The sequence below is a fragment of the Prionailurus bengalensis genome, chromosome E1 (assembly GCF_016509475.1).
Source record: "Prionailurus bengalensis isolate Pbe53 chromosome E1, Fcat_Pben_1.1_paternal_pri, whole genome shotgun sequence".
Lineage (NCBI taxonomy): Eukaryota > Metazoa > Chordata > Mammalia > Carnivora > Felidae > Prionailurus > Prionailurus bengalensis.
The window spans coordinates 41,076,754-41,094,210 of record NC_057347.1 but is presented as its reverse complement, the minus strand read 5'-3'; the positions used below and the strand labels follow the sequence as shown (position 1 = coordinate 41,094,210).

Sequence of the window (17,457 nt, the reverse complement as noted above, 5' to 3'; positions counted from 1 at the left end):
CTGGTTATGACATGTGCTGGCAGAGATGAAATGACCCTCCCCAGGAGGATGGTGGGGCCACTGTACTCTGTCTAGTTTTACGAAATCCTGTGAGGCAACCCCCAACTAGTGTCCCCACCCTTCTTATGCCCCAGGACCACCTCTACTCTGAAAACCTTGTTAGACTGCTTCCTTTTCCTGCTTTCCCCATAACCACTGACCCTCAGAATCCGTTAGGAAAATCTCAGAGCCCCAACTCCAGCCCCAAATGATGGGGCAAATTCACTACCCGCGGAGTCACTCGAGACTAAGGCAGCCAGGCACAGCCATTGCATTTAAACTAGTTTCACAATCGCTAGTTTCACAGCAAGTCAGGGGAGCCGGGTGAGGGCATCCCTCCTCTTGTGCCAGGTCAGCCCGGTGTTTCGGGCTGACTGCAGTTGAATATACACCAGTCCCTCTCTGTCGCCACAATAGATCGTGGTGCTGGCATGCCACTCTCTGCTTGTGGCTTGATTTGGGGGGTCTCCCTTCCCTCTCCTCCACCCCAACTCTCAATCCTCACCCAAGCACTCACCTGCCACGTCCAGGTCCAGCTTGAAGTGGAAGGCATGCGTGTGCACCGCCCCCAGCACTCGTTCCCCCACGCGGTTCCCAAAGAGGAGGCTCTCCTCACCCCCACTCAGGAAAGCCGTGTTGATATAGCCTGTGGCATGGACCCGCCCTTCCAGAGCCCCATTTGGGTGCAATACAAAGTCCCAAATGTAGTCATAGTTGCCTACGGATGACACAGACCTGACTACTAGGGCCGAGCCAGCCAAACCACCATAGAAATAACTCTCAAGGTGATTGTGGTGCCTCCGAAGGGGTAGTCCTTGGGCCTCCTCAAACACGCATACAGCACCCGGGAGCAGCTGGACTGCCCCAGTGCCCACTAATATGTGGATGTCCACCATCGTAGATTGATAGGGGCAGTCCACTCCCCGAACCAAGCCCCGGCTGTGACGGCCAAGTCCGTAGCTGCTATCCAAGTATCGGGTCATCATTGTCTTGGGTGAATCGGCACCATAGACAGACACACACTCCTGGACACTGACTTCGTAGGCCACTCGCTCGCCCTTGAACCGAATATCAAAAATCCTCATGCCGCTGAACACCCCGTGACCAAACGTAAATGTCCAGAGGGAGGACGCCACCAGGTTCCCTTGCACACTGTATCGGGAGCCCTGAGGTGAGAACTGAAGAGGGGGGAGAGGACCTGGGGGGGCTCGGGACTTCAGGGATGAAGCCCCATCCGGCAGGGGTAGAGGAATTCTAGCAACTTCCAGCCGGCCAGCCTTAAACTCCCACTCCAGCTGGCCCAAGTCTGCATAGTAGCGCCCAAGGTAGAAGACCCGCTGGACAGCCCAGCGGGCAGGGTCCAGGGCCCTGTGGTCCAGCAGTAGCTCCAGCCCCACTGGATGAAGGAAAATCCCAACACCTGAGATGTTATGGTAGAGGGCTATCCAGGTAGCACGGTCCCCTGAGCGCAAGCCACTGGGGGTGGCATGCAGAGGTGCCAGAGTGGAGCCATTGTAGTTGAAGACAGAAGCCAGAAAGACTGGTGCCTTGGGTAGCTCCACCTCCTTCAAATGTTTCCACATCTGGGCAAACTCTGCTCCCAGCATGGGGCGTCGGTGATAGGGCAGGGGGCCCCCGTGACGCTCCACCGTCACATCCCGCAGGTAGGAGGGGTGCGGCAGCGGCCCCACCACCAGCTCACTCACGTTGGGCCGGGGCTGTCCGCCAAAGAAGACGATGGCCAGTGCCTCCCGGGCGGGCGGGGGACTCCCCCTGTCCAGGTGGGCCAGGGCAGCGGCCTTGGGGGGCAGCTGCAGCTCCACCGAGAAGACGCAGTTGTCCGAGGGGCGGGCCTGGGCTGCGTCCACCAGGCCTGGCCCCAGCTGCTGGGTCAGGAAGCTCATCACAGCCGTCAGCTCCTCTGGGCTCAGGTCTGCAAACAGCTGGCTCTGGCTGGGGGGTGTCCGGGGCTGGGCACTGGGGGATACAGAGGGGCAGCGGGGAGGCTGGCTGGAGCCACCTTGGCTGGTCAGCAAAATATAGGCCAGGGCAAAGATGGTAATGAGGGACAGTGCCAGGAACACAAGGACTACCTTGAGATTCATGGTGAACTCAGAAAGCTGAAATGTGAGTCCTACCAGCTGCTCCTTCCCCCTACTGACATCAAATCAGGGTTTATATTCAGTAGGATGGATAGGAATGGAGAAAACTCCACCCTGTGGGCTGGACAGGAAATTTCTGACTTTAATTTATATAATTCTGTTCCAATTTTCTATTCCGTGGTTTGGCTCAAGGCACTACATCCACGTGCACAGCCTGTCCCCTGCCCCTGAACTCCTGGTGGCAGCACTGGTAAGAGTTCTGATCACTATCACTTAGACTAGACTCAAGGGATTAACTGTAAGCTCTACCTTTCACTCAGAATGGGTCTGAGGCAGAATGCAGATCTCAGATGCCCGGTGAAGTGCTGTGTGCTACACGCAGGCACGGAACTATCCATTTTCCTACCTCCTAGCGGGCACTACCCCCGATATTCCCAGGACCCGGTTCAGCAAGAAGCACTTGGCCAGCTGCCAAAGGCCACGCCCCTGCTTTGTAATATCAGGCCTCCCACGTAGTTAGTGGGACAGAAGCAGTGAGCACCTGGGCTCAGCAGTCGGATTTGTACACCAACCGCCACCACCCCGTCCCTAAGCTGTGGGACCTCAGAGGAGTCACTTATCATGAGTTTCAGTGTCCTCACCTACAAAGAAGGGGTAAACTACCCAAGATTCATGAAAATTAAACACGGTCATGCACATAACGTGCTTAACAGAGCCCAACACAGGGGAGGCATTCAAAAACTGTTAGCTACTGGTACCAAGCTCTGAAACCAAATTCAGCAAATGTTCCTCCGCTGTTCAAGATCTCGAATCTCTTTCCGCAGACAATGAGGGGATCGCTGGATACCAGAAGGCTACTTTGCAAGGTAGAAGTTAAGGAAACTTTATTTCAGCTAGAGTCCTAGACAGCCCTCCAAGTCATTGGAAAACCAAAACCAGGAGTCCCTGGTATCTCCTCGAGAAATTTAAGCCACTACTCAGTGGGGAAAATTAGTATAAGGTATAGAAAATGACAGGGTAGGGTGTGCCTTGAGCCAGGTGATTCCCCACACGTGGAACTAGAGTGGCCTCTACTGGCAGTTCATGGGTATCACCAAGGAAGAGAGGAAGGAGCTGGGATCTTGAAAGGAGAGAGACAAGCAGCTTAGGTTCGGGAAGAGCAAACTTTCACGTTAATTCAGACTGAACACAAATGAAGGACCACCCCGGCCTCTGGGTTGGCAGAAATCTCAGTCTTCCCATTATTTTAGGGAAAAGAGCTCAACAGGGTGAGCTCCCCAACAGGGTGGCTGGGGAGCCACACTCCCCAACAGGGTGGCTGGCGGTGTATGTGGAGGTGGGTGTGCCCATGTGCACGCACTTGAGTACGGGTATGTCCCTAGTCACCAGAGTATCGCACCAGGATCTGCAGCTTTAGAAAGAGGTCAAAGTACCTGCATTTTTAATAATTTCTTGACATGGTAAAAGAATTTTACATTACGATCCAAGGGTGGTAGAGTGAGAAGAAAGGGCAGAATAATCCAACAAACAAAAAGGGAAACTGAGAAACACATGGTGGCAGTAGGGAAGGGTTTCAGCTGGAAGGGATCTGGAGGGTGGGTAGGGGCACTGCCCAACTAAAATGCAATTGGTTTGTTACTGAGTACTATTCATGGGAAGACAGCATCCTGACTCCTTCTCTACAGCATACTTGGGAGTAAAAATGATGCATCTGGGCGGAAATGTGATTGGGGTTGAAGGCAAGGAGACAGGGGAAGAATAAAAGTCAGAAACAGATACTGAGAGTCACTGGCAGGCTGACTGCAGATACGGACTCTCCAGTAGTGGCAGAATGAAAAAGTGGGAGTTTGATGACGGCTAACAGAAAAGCTGTATCAAGTGATATCTCTGGAAGATTAGAGAGATAGGAGGCAACTCTTCTATAGTTTTGACTTGCCCAGCAGATTTTCACATACACACGATGCGCACGTGCACGTGTGCACGCACACACACATACACACACACACAGGTGCTGCTTTCCTTGGAAGCACAATACTATAAATAAGAGAAATATTTTTCCCATAGGAAAGCCCAGCAGGAGCAGCAGCATCTGGCCCTCACAGCTGCAGACAGCCCCACCCCATTTACAACTGGCCTGGGAAGAGGCAACCAGGAGTCAGAGGACCATCCTTTGCAATAACGCCCGAAAGGACCCGAGTCACAGAGAAAGGGGCCTTCCCCAAATCCTCTGCTTCTCATCTCTTAGCTCTCCTCCAACTTACCAGCCTCTGGGCACCAAGAGGCTATAATAGCAAAACAAAGGGCCCTGGGGGGTGAGGACTAAGACAACTATCACTTTCTGAATGATGTGTGACAGGGTTCATGGGATTGGGCGGGGTGTATGGGACAACACCACAGATGAAGGGATGGGGAAATCAGGTAACAGAGTAGGAAGGCATATGCTCTGTCTGTCTGTGTATACCACACACATATGTGTATGTGAAAATCCTAGTTATAAAAACATCTCAAGGAGCTAGGGATTTGGCTGAAGGCCTAAGGTGTTTCTTGTCATGATCAGGTTCAAGGTGGGAGGTATGTGAATGGGAAACCCTAAGTCATTACCAGGGAAACTGTGGGAGGGAGGATCCAATGTCCCACACAGTGGCAAGAGACACTAACCTTATGTCAGAGGAGAGGAGCTGGTCTCCCCCGACTCCAGTTCCTAAAAAACACCTAGCACTTTCCTTCCAGTTCCCTCAGCTTCTAATCAACTAATCAAAAGAAGGAAAAAAACACAAAGCCCAAGACACAGGAGGGAAAGGGCAGGGAGAGAAAACACAAATATTCTTGTGCTGATATCCTGCACACACAAACCTGGAGTTCTCCAGAAATTAGGACAGGTCGGGTGTAGGGTATTAGGGAAGGAAATAGAAGAGTTCCTGAGGCCTGAAAAAAGAGGTAAACACGTCACAGAACTACATGAGAGTTTCATTAGACTCTAACTAAAAACAGAGAGAGGTGTGATTACTATTTCCAGCCAGTTTCCCCATCACGATAGTCATGTAACAAACCAAGGCAATGTCGGTCTTGAGCCAGACTCACAGAGTCCCCTGGCCCTGGCCCTGGCCTCAGTACAGTGTCTCTGCATTGCTGCTCCGGGGCCGTTTGATCTTCTCGATATTTTTCAGGATCATGTCATGTAGAGTGACCTGGGAGAAAAGGTCAGAAAATCACACATTTATTCCACCCCAACTTCCCAAGGAAACAAGATACCAACCACAAATCCCTAAGCAATCATACGCATAATCCCAATCTCACTCACCAGAATGCAAATTCAGGGTGGCCACCTCCCCTCTCTAATACCCACACACGGGATTCCCGGGTACTTCCCAGGACCCAAGTGTCTAGCAACAACTAACATTTACTGAGCACCTAATGTACTAACAATTATACTGGGTCTTTGATGTGTTATTTCACTCATTTTTAAAAAAATGTTTGAGAGAGTGAGAGACATAGTGTGAGCAGGGGGAGGGGCAGAGAGAGAGCGGGAGACACAGAATCCGAAGCAGGCTCCAGGCTCGGAGCTGTCAGCACAGAACTCGACACAGGGCTCAAACCAATGAACTGCGAGATCACAACCTGAGCCAAAGTCAAGACACTTAACCGAATGAGCCACCCAGGCGCCCCTATTTCACTCACTTTTAAAAACCACCTTGGTGCTGTAGATACTCTAAGTTTCATCTTAGAGATGAAGAAACTGGAGTTTTAGGTTCAACAACCTGCCCAAGGCCACAGATTACAGGAAGAATTGGTTCTGAACCTAAGCCCGTCTGACTCCAATGCCCATATCTTCATGCCTACACTGCACTGCACTCCCTGCTGTCCAAAGAGAAAGGGGGTCCCCAGCTACGTGCTCCCAAAGATTTCATGGTTCTCAACACTCAGTTGATGAGAATTTATCCTACTCATTTTATCGTACTCCATCCCCTGTCTTGACCCCCAGAGCACAGCAAGAAAATGATCCCCAGAACTAATAGCCAGGGTGACCGTGGGCAGTCAGGTAATATGTCAGGCTACTTACATATTGATTCCTTAACTCTGATATGATGAGTCGAAGGCTGATATATTCTTTCTCATCAATCTCTGTCACGGTGCGGCGATAGTCCTCCTAAAGGAGGGCAGAGAACAGGCTAGATCCCGACATCAGACTGCGCACAGGCAGCTCTTGCCCAGAAACGGTCTCCCTCTCCTTCCGCTTCCACCCTCAGACCCCCAAACCCTTACTTACCACATGGGGATATTTAGCTATTTTAGAAACCAATTTGGCTCTTGTAATATAATATCTGGAAGGAGAGAGAAGAGGAGGAAGCTGCAGGAGACCCTGGACAGTGCTTGCCACATCACCAGTCCCTGATTCCTGGGCCAGGCCCAAGCAGCCCTACCTAGAAATCTGGTCCAGATAAGATGCAGCTTCACTCTCAACAGTTCTTAGTTCTGCAACTGTCTCCTCCTAAAAAAAAACCAAGTGGGTCAAGTCACTTCCAAGTCACCCAGAGAGCAGACCAAAGGGAAAGGGAAAACAGGCAAAGCAGGGGAAAGGAAAGTAAACCTCCCAAACCTTCCTCTCCCGTTTGTAATACGAGCACGTTACCTGAATGGACACCCCAAAGTTGTTCCCATCTTCTATCCTAGGAATCAGGAGCTGTACCCACATTTTGACCTGGGGGGTGAGGGGACCAGAATACATATGATAAATAATACAGTATATAAATGAGGATCCTTGCCTTTTCTGCTGAAGCCATGAAAGTATACAATCCATGCCGCTAGGGTCACATGCCAGAAGCACAAGAGCCAAGACACTTAATGTGCCAACCCCCCTATAACGTCCATGCCTCCCAATGCACATCCAACATTTTTCAGTTCAAGCCAGGCTATTTGGGTCTGGGGCTATGGGGTCAGCCCATAGGTCACAAGCCCCCGCCTCACCGTGTTGCATTTCTCAATCAGCAGCCGGATCTCAGGTTTCACTTTCTCAATAATGTCCACCAGCTGCTGGTTGCTTTTTAGCATCCCATTGGGCATCACAAACACCTTGGTTCCTGGCAGGGACACGAAGGTCAAATGCTTGGGGTAGGGAGGACATTAACACCCCCACCTTTCTCTCTTCTTCCCAAACCCATGAGATGCTATGACCTCTGCCTTTTATCTATCACAACCCTATCTGCAAACCATGACACCACCAAGAGAATCAAAAAGAGAAAATGTACGTATTAGCAAAGGAGTGTCTAAAGTATAACCAAAGTCTGGAGAATAAAGAAATTAAAATATGCTCTAAAGATTTAATGTACCAATATTACTAAGGAAGAGAAAATAACATAAAACTGGGACTTCTGTGAAAAATCTGAGATGTGTAGCCACTTCTAATCTCTCTCCCTTGGCAGTCCACACTACGTTAAACCCTCTCTGTTTATTGGGAAATTAGGTTTTGGGTGCTAAATAATGATTATGTTTGGAGAATCTGAGAATGCTAACTCTGAAAAATAAAATCTGATTCTATCTCCTGACCAGGAGACCACCAGACCCAATCCTCCTGCTCAGGTTGCTAGCCAGGGAGTGGGTAAGGTGGGGCGGGCTCCTACCTTGGAAGGCCTCTTCACACTCATCCAGCCTTCGCTTCTTGTAAGTGGGCTAAGGACACAGAGACAGCAATTAGCCTGCTCTTGACATACCCCCATCACAAGTCACCCTTCAAGCAAGTCCAATCCCTTCTTTGGCCCCATAAGTTGTTTTATTAATTTATGCACAATTTACTAAGCACACACAAGGCTTTAAGAAAACATTCTTGCCACAAGACAACTTACACTTTTTCCTTTCAAATAACACATTAAGCAATTAGGGGAGGGGGTGGATACTATACACAACAGGGAAAATGAACCATTAAATGCAAGATGAGGATAATTAAGGGAATATGTACAAATCTTCTGGTTCCACAAAGAAGCACAATATTCAATCAACAAACATGTATTTAGCACTTAATACATGTAGCAGGTACAGTACTAAGTGTTGGGGATACAGACGATTAAGAGAGTTTCTGCTTTCCAGAATTGCAAGCTCTATCGACGAGACAGTAATTCAAACAACAATACAGTGTTATCAGTGTTATTTAAAAATGTGAAGGAACAACTTGACAAGCGCTAGGTGCTAAAGATGCAGGGGCAAAGACAGGGACTACAATTCTATAGTAAGAACTACTCATCCTGTAAACAATGCTCAAGACATTCGGATGGGTAAGAAAAATCTTGCTTAGAGCCAGAGGGACAGACCAGATAACTTGAGGGAACCTGTAGCTATTAGTCCTATTTGGAACTCACTCCAGGACAGTGGAGCATTAGGTTATACAGTTCATGCTATAAAGGAAAATTAGGGTTGAAAAGGGGTGTACTGGAATCATCATGTCTGTAAGAGCCCTTGTTCCTAGATCCGAATCCCGCTGTCTCCTCGTACATGTTCAAACTGACCAGGAAATAGAGAACAGAGAATAGAGAACCTATTGCTTCAGAATACAAAGGAAAACACAGGACACTCACACCGTCCAGTCCATCGTGGCTATTGGTGAGAAGAATGGGGTCAGGGACTGGGAGATTCATGTCTGAGTGGATCTGAGTTAGGTCATGGATGTTTAGGATTGGTTCCTGAAAGAGAGACACCCACCCCCAAAACAACATCAGTCTTTTCAAAATGAACAAAGAAGTATTTCATTTGAAGGGCAAGAAATGAGAGTGTTTTACAGTACAAAACAAAATAGAATCAACACATGATTTGTCCCATTTGACAGAAAGACCAGTGCCAAAAAAATTGGGGAATCAGAAGAAAAGAAAAGGGTCTCTCACCTTCAAAAAACTATCAAGTTCTAACAACTTCTTTGGGAAAAAATTTGCCACCAAGTCTTCTGCCTACAGATGAAGGAAAATACAGCTCAATTAATAATTGTGGGATGGTCTCTCTCTACAGATCTCTTCTTTGGAAACTCCCAACTACCAACCAACACTTATGTTTCTGTTTATTGTACTCACCTCACTTGTGATCCGCTCCCTGAAAGAATCAACCTAAAATTAACAAAGAGAGCAATTCAGTAACAGCCAAGTCAGTACCTGGCCAATAGAGGTAAGGGCAGGATGGGAAAACCCAAATCCAGCTGTCTTCCCCTCACCTTGTAATTGTAATGAGAAGCTGAGAGGCCCCCAGACTGTAAATACTTTATTTTTTTGAGGATCCATTTCTCCATCTCGGGAGAGGGAAGCGGGGCTTAAGAGCAGCACCCACCTGTCTCCCCTCCCACCCTCCCTCCAGTGTCTGAAGCTGTCTGAATTTGAGAGCAAACAAAAGACAGGTAGAGAGGGGAGGTGTGAGCTCACAAACGTGCCAACCCCCATCCAGACCGAGCCTTTGATACCAGGCAGGCCTGACGCCAAGGGTAGGGGAGAGCAGCGGTAGCATCCGGAGGGGGGGGACGTTTCTGGGCTGGGGGACTTCCAGCTGTCACTGGCCTACAGTGCTGAGTCCACCACGTGTCCGCGGAGGTCTCCCAGGGGCTCTCCACCACCAGACGCGGTTTAGAAGGCCAACCTATAATATCCTCTCCCCCGATGCCATCTCTGGGAGTGGGGGGCTGGGCTGAGCCGAGCGGAAGCTCAGAGCTGGTGTCCCCAGGGAGACAAAGACGCCATGGGGAGTGGGGAGCCGGTCAGACTGCTCGGAGATCGAAGCGAGGGGTAAGGAGGCCCGGACCGGTGCCGCTACCTTGAGCTTCACTTCCTGATCCACCTTCAGCAACGAGGCCATGGCCGGGCCGGGCCGTGTCCGCTCCACTGGAGACCGGAGGCGCTGTGGGCTCCGGGGAGGGGGTCAGAGGGACGGGAGGAATCTCGGCTGTTCTAGGGACTCGGCCGCCCTCGCTGGCTCACTCACTGCTCGCTTGCACCCTCCCTCCGTGCCGTCCGCCCGCCCGCCTGCTGCCTGCTCGCTCTCTCGCTCGCCCTCCCGGCTTTCGCCGCTCACGCCGGAAGTTACGTCACAGCCAATCGCCGGGACTCCGGCGAGGATGAGCACGTGCCCTGCGCAGCCGCGCTGAGGTCTAGCTCTGGACGCGGCGGGCTGGAGTCTTATCTCCCGGCTTCCTGAGCGGGTAAGGGTGAAGAGGTGGGGAGGGCGGCAGAAGGTAGTTTGCTGAAAACTGAACATCGGAGAGACTCGAGTACTGTTTGACCCTCTGTCGGCTCGGCACTCGCCTTCACCGAAGGGACCTTCTGAACCGCAGCCGCCTCGAGGACAGGACGGACAACGCCGTCGCGCCCCAGTGACGTGGGACCGAGGAAGCCGGCGGTCCCGGCGCTGGGCTCGGGGGTTCTAGTCTGTGACTCTTGCTGCCTCCTCCCGTCGGCCCAAGCTCTAGTGTTAGGCTAGAGCCAACTGAAGACAAGTTCTGTTGTACCAGGCTTCCCCGCCTTTCTCCGCCACTTAACTCTCATACACTTCCAGACCTCAGAGAACAGCTGCCTGCCTGATGGGCAAGTTGGCGCCCAGAGTTGGGCAGTGCTTGTCCAAGGCTACACAGTGTTTCCAGTAAATCCTGGACCAGAACCCAGATCTCCTGACTTCCACGACAAACGCCATATCCATTCTCCTAATAAAAGGCAGAGACCGTATCTCTTCACTCATCCATTCATTCGGTCTGTCTCTTAACATTGGTGCTTTCACTCAATAAAGTAGAAGACACTGCACTAGGCCGTGGGACAGCATTGTCCCGGAGCCTAGAAATAATGTTATTTATATAATTAAAATTAGATAGTAGCCACATTAAAAAGTAAAACAGGTGAAAATAGTTTTGATCAGTGCTTCAACCCAGTGTATCCAAACATTATCATTTTAACATGTCATCAATGTAAAAATATGAATGAGATCTTGTACACTCTTTTCTCATGCTAAGTCTTCGAAATCCAGTATGAGTTTTATACATACCGTACATCTCAGTTCAGAGGTGCGACACTCCTGTATTGAAAAGCACATCCCTGGGACATCAAAGGTAAACAAGCCTCAAGTTCTCTGGCCTCCTGGGTCTTAATACTGGGGAAAGACATTAGAAAATAACCTGACAACATAATTGCAAAATATGGTAAATATTAGGAAACAAGTGACTGACCTAGAGAACACCAGGGGTCTATTTTACGTAGAATGGCCAAGGACAGCCTCTCAGATGGTGTGACAAGCGAGGATCTAGAGGATGTAAAGGGTTTAACTGGGGAAGAGTGAGGGGAAGGGGCTCCGAAGGTACAAGGTACTTGGAGATGCAGCACAGGCAAATGCCCTGGGGAGGGGAAGAGGTTGTTCTGTTGAAGAAATCGACTCATTAGTGAACTGCGGGTGGGAGTGGGGTGGCAGGATTGTTAGGAAAACACTTTGGATTAAGTGCAAAGGCACGTCGTCTGATTTACATTTTGGGGTCATTCTGGCCGTTCAGCATTATTCCTGGGCAGGCCAGGAATAATGTGGGAAGCACAAGAGAGATGGTGGGAATACGCGGTTAAATGAAGTGCCACTGACTGGGGTCTTCGGAATCAGACCTAGCTGCAGATCCCACCTCAACTCCTTACTAACTGATATTTTGGGGAAGATGACTGAAACGCTGAGTCTCAAATCCCCCATCCGTAAAATGGAATTTTGGTAACAAATAATATGTAACTCTCGTGTTTGTGAATATTGGAAATTATGAATATGTAAAAGAACTAGCACAGTGTCTGAACACAAGGCAGGCAGCAGATAAATAGCAGCCACCGGTCAGATATGCTACCTGCTAGTGCTTAGCATGAAGAGGTTACTCCTTAAACTATATAATTATTATCATCCCTGCTTCCAAACTCAAAGTCCTTTTCCATTTCTTCAAGACTACATACAACATAGCCCATACTGCCGATCTTGCTTATTAACGTCTGCTAGTTTTCTCTCTTTTACCTCTGCTTTTTGTTAACACTTTGCACCTGGTAACTTTTGAACTCTGATCTGGAACCTCGGGAATCCTTTCCCAAATCAACTTCCTCCTATGTTAAGTATGCCATTACCCTGCATTTCTTTCAGAATCAGTAACTTTAAGTCGAAAACTTAATATGTTTGTGCTTGTCGAAATATGACTTTGTTCTCAAATGATTGTATTTTGTCTTCAGATAGGTGGTAAGGTAAGAAGACGGATACAGGGTACACATTCCTTCTTTATTTCCCTTCCTCTCCTATCCAAATGTTTTATGTAATACTCCACTCATTTTTTATTTATTTATTCAGCGACCAGTTGTCGAGGGCACCACTATATTTAACAAACTCTGTTCATTCTTGGTGCTTGTGAATCAAACGTGATCACCGATGACGGGTCTCACTTTAAATTCATGTTCACAGATCTCAAATGGGGGCACAACACTGCCTGAGAGCCTACTACATGCTCGTGACAAGTTTACTCTCCCACACTGCAAAGTCATTTCCCTAATCATTTATCACCCCTCCCTCCCCCATCGCCACTGAGTACATAATGTATGATTCCATTTACATGACGTTCAAAACAGAACGAATCTATGGTGTTTTAGAACTGAGGGTATTGTTTACCCTTGGGGTGAGTAACAACTGGAAGGGGACATGGGGGAGGGGAGTCGAGGGACGGTTATGTGGGTGTGTTCATTTGTGAAAATTCATTGAGTTGTACATTTAGGATTTTTGTCCTTTTCTATATGTGTTTTATACCTCACAGTTTTGTTTGTTTTAAGTACGCCAGATGGAGAAGACAAGGAAGATGGTGGTGGGGTTGGAGGACCGTAGGCTAGTCTCGTCTTTTTTTTTTTTTAATGTTTATTTATTTTGAGACAGAGACAGAGACAGAGACAGTGTGAGCAGGGGAGGGACAGAGAGGGAGACACAGAATCCGAAGCAGGCTCCAGACTCCAAGCTGTCAGCACGGAGCCTGACGCGGGGCTTGAACTCATGAACCGTGAGATCATGACCCGAGCCGAAGATGGATGCTTAACCGACTGAGCCACCCAGGCACCCCCACATCCATCTTTGTATCCAGATTGTCCCTTTTTAAAGGACATCAGTCAAATTGGATTAGGGCCCAACCTAATGACCTGATTGACTTGATCATCAGCAAAGACCCTATTTCCAAATCAGGCCACATTCACAGGTACTGGGGGGTTAGGACCTGAACATATTTTGTGGGGACACAATTCCACCCTTAATACCTACCATTATCGATCATCTTATTTGTTTATAAGTTTATTGTCAAATTCTCTCCTCCAGAATATAAACTACTAGAACAGTTCATTAGTGTATCCTTACAGAGGTAGAAGAGTAACTAGCACATAGTAGGTCTTCAATAAACATTTATTGAATTGATGACTTAGGGTACTGTTTTTTGAGAGACAGTACATAAGCGGTAGAGGGAGAGAGAATCTTAATCAGGCCCCAGGCCCAGTGCAGAGCCCAACGTGGAGCTTGATCTCACAACTGTGAGATCATGACCTGAGCCAAAATCAAGACTGATGTTCAACCACATGAGCCACCCAGGCACCCCAATGACTTAGGGTATTTTGTCCATTATTGACAATCCCTCAAGCATTATGCATGCTGACTGTCACATATTCCCCAAGCAGCAGGGCACAGGCACTTTACTAAGTGCCAGGCATTGCTCTTTGTGTTTAATATTAGTAGTTTATTTAATCATCACATCACTCTATGTGACCTATACTATTATTCTCATTTTACAAATAAGAAAACAAGGCACAGAGCAGTTGAACAACTTGTTCAAGGTCAGAGCTGGGGAATGACAAAGATAGGTTTTGAACCCAGGCAGTCTAGACTTCTAAATCCCTAGTTGTAATCTCTATATGCTCTTCTCTTTGTTTTTTTTTTTTTTAGTTTTTTAAAAAAATATTTATTATTGAGAGACAGAGCAAGACATGAGCATGGAAAGGGCGGACAGAGGAGGAGACACAGAACCGGAAGCAGGCTCCAGGCTCTGAGCTGTCAGCACAGAGCCCGACGTGGGGCCAGAACCCACTAACTGGGAGATCATGACCTGAGCCGGCGTCGGACGCCCAACCGACTGAGCCACCCAGGTGTCCCTATGCTCTTTGCTTTAAAAGCTCATTACATCTCTGGACCTTTCTGAGATGGTGTTGGTGGCAGCCAAGCAGGAAGAAATGTAGAACTATGAACCGGCCAAACCAGGCCAAGGTGAGAATTCTTTGGGGATGATTCCATTCACCTCCTCCAGGTTGTGTATGTGTTGGAGGGGAGGGGATGTCATGCTGAAAGACCCAAGAGGAAAAAGGTTGTAATCTCTAATTAGTTAGCAATACCAGGAGAAGAGCAATCTAGTCCCACACACTGCATTTAATACCAGTTAGAGAAAGGTCACATACACTTAAAATAATAGGAAAGTTATTTCTGGAAGTGGGAACAACTGTCTTTTTTTTTTAAATAGAATTTAATTTTAACATTTATTTATTTATTTATTTATTTATTTATTTATTTATTTATTTATTTAGTACAACCTTCTAAGCAATATAAGTCACCAAGAAAAAAAGGAAAGATTTGGTTTCATAAAACTTTAAAACTTTTCCACATCTGGAAACCACCTTAATAGACCATTCACACAAATTGATGAAAAATATTGAGAAAAATATTAAGGGCCTAGCAGATAAATGAGCAAAGGATGGAAACAGAAAATTCACAAAAGAGGAACTATTACAGCAAGCCAGTATATACAAGTAACAAATGATGCCAATTAAAATGACAGGCAAGTGCCATTTTTTAGCCCATGTTCCTCAGATATATGATACCTAATACTGGCCAACACATCGTGAAACAGGCTCTCTCACTCTGGAGGCAGAATGTAATTATGTGCAACCTTTTTTGAAAGCAATTGCTAATGTTCATCAGTAGACATGGAATAGCCATGCTCTTTTAATTCAGAAATCCCAATTGTGAGACCCTATCACAAGGCATCAGTCAGCTCTTCGTGGCAGCATGAATGTAACCACCAAAACTGGAAGCGATGGAAATTTCCAGCAAAAAAGAAACACATTGGGGTGCCTGGGTGGCTCAGTCAGTTGAGCGTCTGACTTCGGCTCAGGTCGTGATCTCGCGGTCTGTGAGTTCGAGCCCCGCGTCGGGCTCTGTGCTGACAGCTCGGAGCCTGGAGCCTGTTTCAAATTCTGTGTCTCCCTCTCTCTCTGCCCCTCCCCCGCTCATGCTCTGTCTCTCTCTCTCTCTCTCTCTCTCTGTCAAAAATAAATAAACATTAAAATTAAAAAAAATACATTAAGGTCACTCATTGGATGTAATGCAACCATGAGAATGACAATCATGAAAATTATGTAGCAAAATGAAAAATAATATATAATATTAAATTTTAAGGTTTAAAAAATGTTTTTATTTATTTTTGAGAGAGAGACAGAGAGAGAGAGACAGAGTATGAGTGGGGGAGGGGCACAAAGTGAGGGAGATACAGAATGCAAACCAGGCTCCAGGCTCTGAGGTGTCAGCACAGAGACCGACGTGGGGCTCAAAAGTGTGAACTGCCAGATCATGACCTGAGCCAAAGCTGGACGCTTAACTGACTGAGCCACCCAGGTACCCCTAAAGTTTGTTTTTTTTTTGTTTTTTTTGAGAGAGAGAGGAACAGAGAGAGAGAGAGAGCAGGGGAGGGGCAGAGAGAGAGCGAGAGAGAGAATCCCATGCAGGTTCTGTGATGTCAGCACAGAGCCCAATGCAGGGCTCGAACCCATGAACCCTGAGATCATGACCTGAGCTGAAATCAAGAGTCGGACACTTAGCTGACTGAGCCACCCAGGTGCCCCTGTAATGTTCAATTTTCAAAGCAGGATACAAAAATTGCAGATAGATTATAAGTACAAATACAACTGTGTTAAAATCCATAGGAAAAACACACCTTAATGGAAAATATAAAAATAATAGCTTCTTGTATTTGTTATATTATCTTTCTATAAAGGCTTAATTTTGTTGTAAATGAATTATAGGCTTATTGTGGAAAACAAAACAAAACAAAACCCAGCAATACAAACTTGCATTAAGTAGAAGAAAAAGTCTCTGGCGTATTGTTCAATTACAGTCACAGCTCATTGTGCATCACTTCCTGTAACATGTAACATGTAACATCATATCATATACCATGGTTTTTTTTTTTTTAAATTTTTTTTTCAATGTTTATTTATTTTTGGGACAGAGAGAGACAGAGCATGAACGGGGGAGGGGCAGAGAGAGAGGGAGACACAGAACCGGAAACAGGCTCCAGGCTCCGAGCCATCAGCCCAGAGCCCGACGCGGGGCTCGAACTCACGGACCGCGAGATCGTGACCTGGCTGAAGTCGGACGCTTAACCGACTGCGCCACCCAGGCGCCCCTACCATGGTTTTTTTGTACAAATAAAATCATACCATGTATACTGCCTATAATTTTTATTTCAATTGACAATCATCTCTTGCCTCAATTCATGGAAAACCTCTTAGCTGGTCTCCCTGCTTCCACCTCTTGCCCTGCTTCAGACTATCCTCAAAGTGGCCAAACGAACCACATAAAAAGCAAGTTTACTTTATTTTCTTTTCACGATTGCATGGTATTCGGCTGAATGAATAACACCATAATTTATTTAAACAATCCCCTATTGCTGAAAGACATTTAGCCGTGAACATTCTTGTACATATACATTTGTGCACCTGAATATCTACTAGGAAAATTCCTAGAGATTTTATAAATCAAAGAATATGAACATTGAAAATTTTGATAGACATTTCCAATTTGACCTCTGGAAAGATTATACTAATGTACACTCCCAGCCAATGGTATTCTATAGTTGTGCGAATGTTAACAGTGGATGTTATCAACCGGTTCAGCTTTTATCAATCTCATGAGTGAGAAATGCTGCCTCACTTAAGTTTAATTTCCATTGACTTCGTTACAAATTAAATGAAACATCTATTTCTTTATCAATCATTTGTTTTTCTGTGAGCTGCGTTTTCATATTTTTTGCCCATTTCATTCCAGGCCCATTGGTATTTTTATGGATTGAATAGAGTTCTGTATATTGAGGAAATTCCCTTCTATCTTGAGCTGCAACCATTTTCTACATTTTTCTTTTGTAATTTTTTTTTTTTTACAGCGTCATTGATGGTGCAGAAAGTTTCAATTTCTAACGAGTAAAATTCAATATTTTCCTTTTTTCGGGTTTTGATTTTCATGTCCTGCTTAGACAGACCTTCTCTACTCCAAGATTATAAAA

General features: G+C 46.9%; 2 protein-coding genes across 4 annotated transcripts in view; both read right to left on the bottom strand.

The window, feature by feature from the left end:
• Positions 1–3,414, bottom strand: part of LOC122485627 (retina-specific copper amine oxidase) — a 29,232-nt gene extending 25,818 nt beyond the window's left edge. For both annotated transcript variants that reach the window (XM_043584583.1, XM_043584584.1), the window contains exon 1: positions 557–3,414. In XM_043584583.1, coding sequence (XP_043440518.1) covers positions 557–2,144 — 1,588 coding nt within the window. In that variant the 5' untranslated portion in view covers positions 2,145–3,414. The remainder of the gene's footprint in view (positions 1–556) is intronic.
• Positions 3,415–3,547: 133 nt separating this feature from the next.
• PSME3 (proteasome activator subunit 3) lies at positions 3,548–10,493 on the bottom strand. Of its 2 annotated transcripts, none has more exons than XM_043584586.1 (11): positions 9,921–10,493; positions 9,194–9,226; positions 9,011–9,073; positions 8,708–8,812; positions 7,760–7,808; positions 7,107–7,219; positions 6,772–6,840; positions 6,563–6,630; positions 6,409–6,463; positions 6,202–6,288; positions 3,548–5,329 (listed from the first exon to the last, which is right to left on the bottom strand). In XM_043584586.1, the coding sequence occupies exons 1-11, from the start codon at positions 9,960–9,962 to the stop codon at positions 5,249–5,251; spliced, it is 765 nt and encodes a 254-aa protein (XP_043440521.1). In that variant the 5' UTR covers positions 9,963–10,493; the 3' UTR covers positions 3,548–5,248. The 2 variants fall into 2 exon arrangements, with proteins under 2 accessions (XP_043440521.1, XP_043440520.1); XM_043584585.1 differs by lacking the exon at positions 9,921–10,493 and adding an exon at positions 9,331–9,444.
• Between the last annotated feature and the right edge of the window lie 6,964 nt (positions 10,494–17,457).

Bases quoted from the DNA above. Each gene is read 5' to 3' on its own strand.
- PSME3 (XM_043584585.1), bottom strand. From the start codon at position 9,405: ATGGAGAAATGGATCCTCAAAAAAATAAAGTATTTACAGTCTGGGGGC. The intron at 9,074-9,193 runs GTGAGTACAATA...CTTCATCTGTAG, and splicing joins GGGAGCGGATCACAAGTGAG to GCAGAAGACTTGGTGGCAAA. The intron at 8,813-9,010 runs GTGAGAGACCCT...TCTCTCTTTCAG, and splicing joins AACTTGATAGTTTTTTGAAG to GAACCAATCCTAAACATCCA.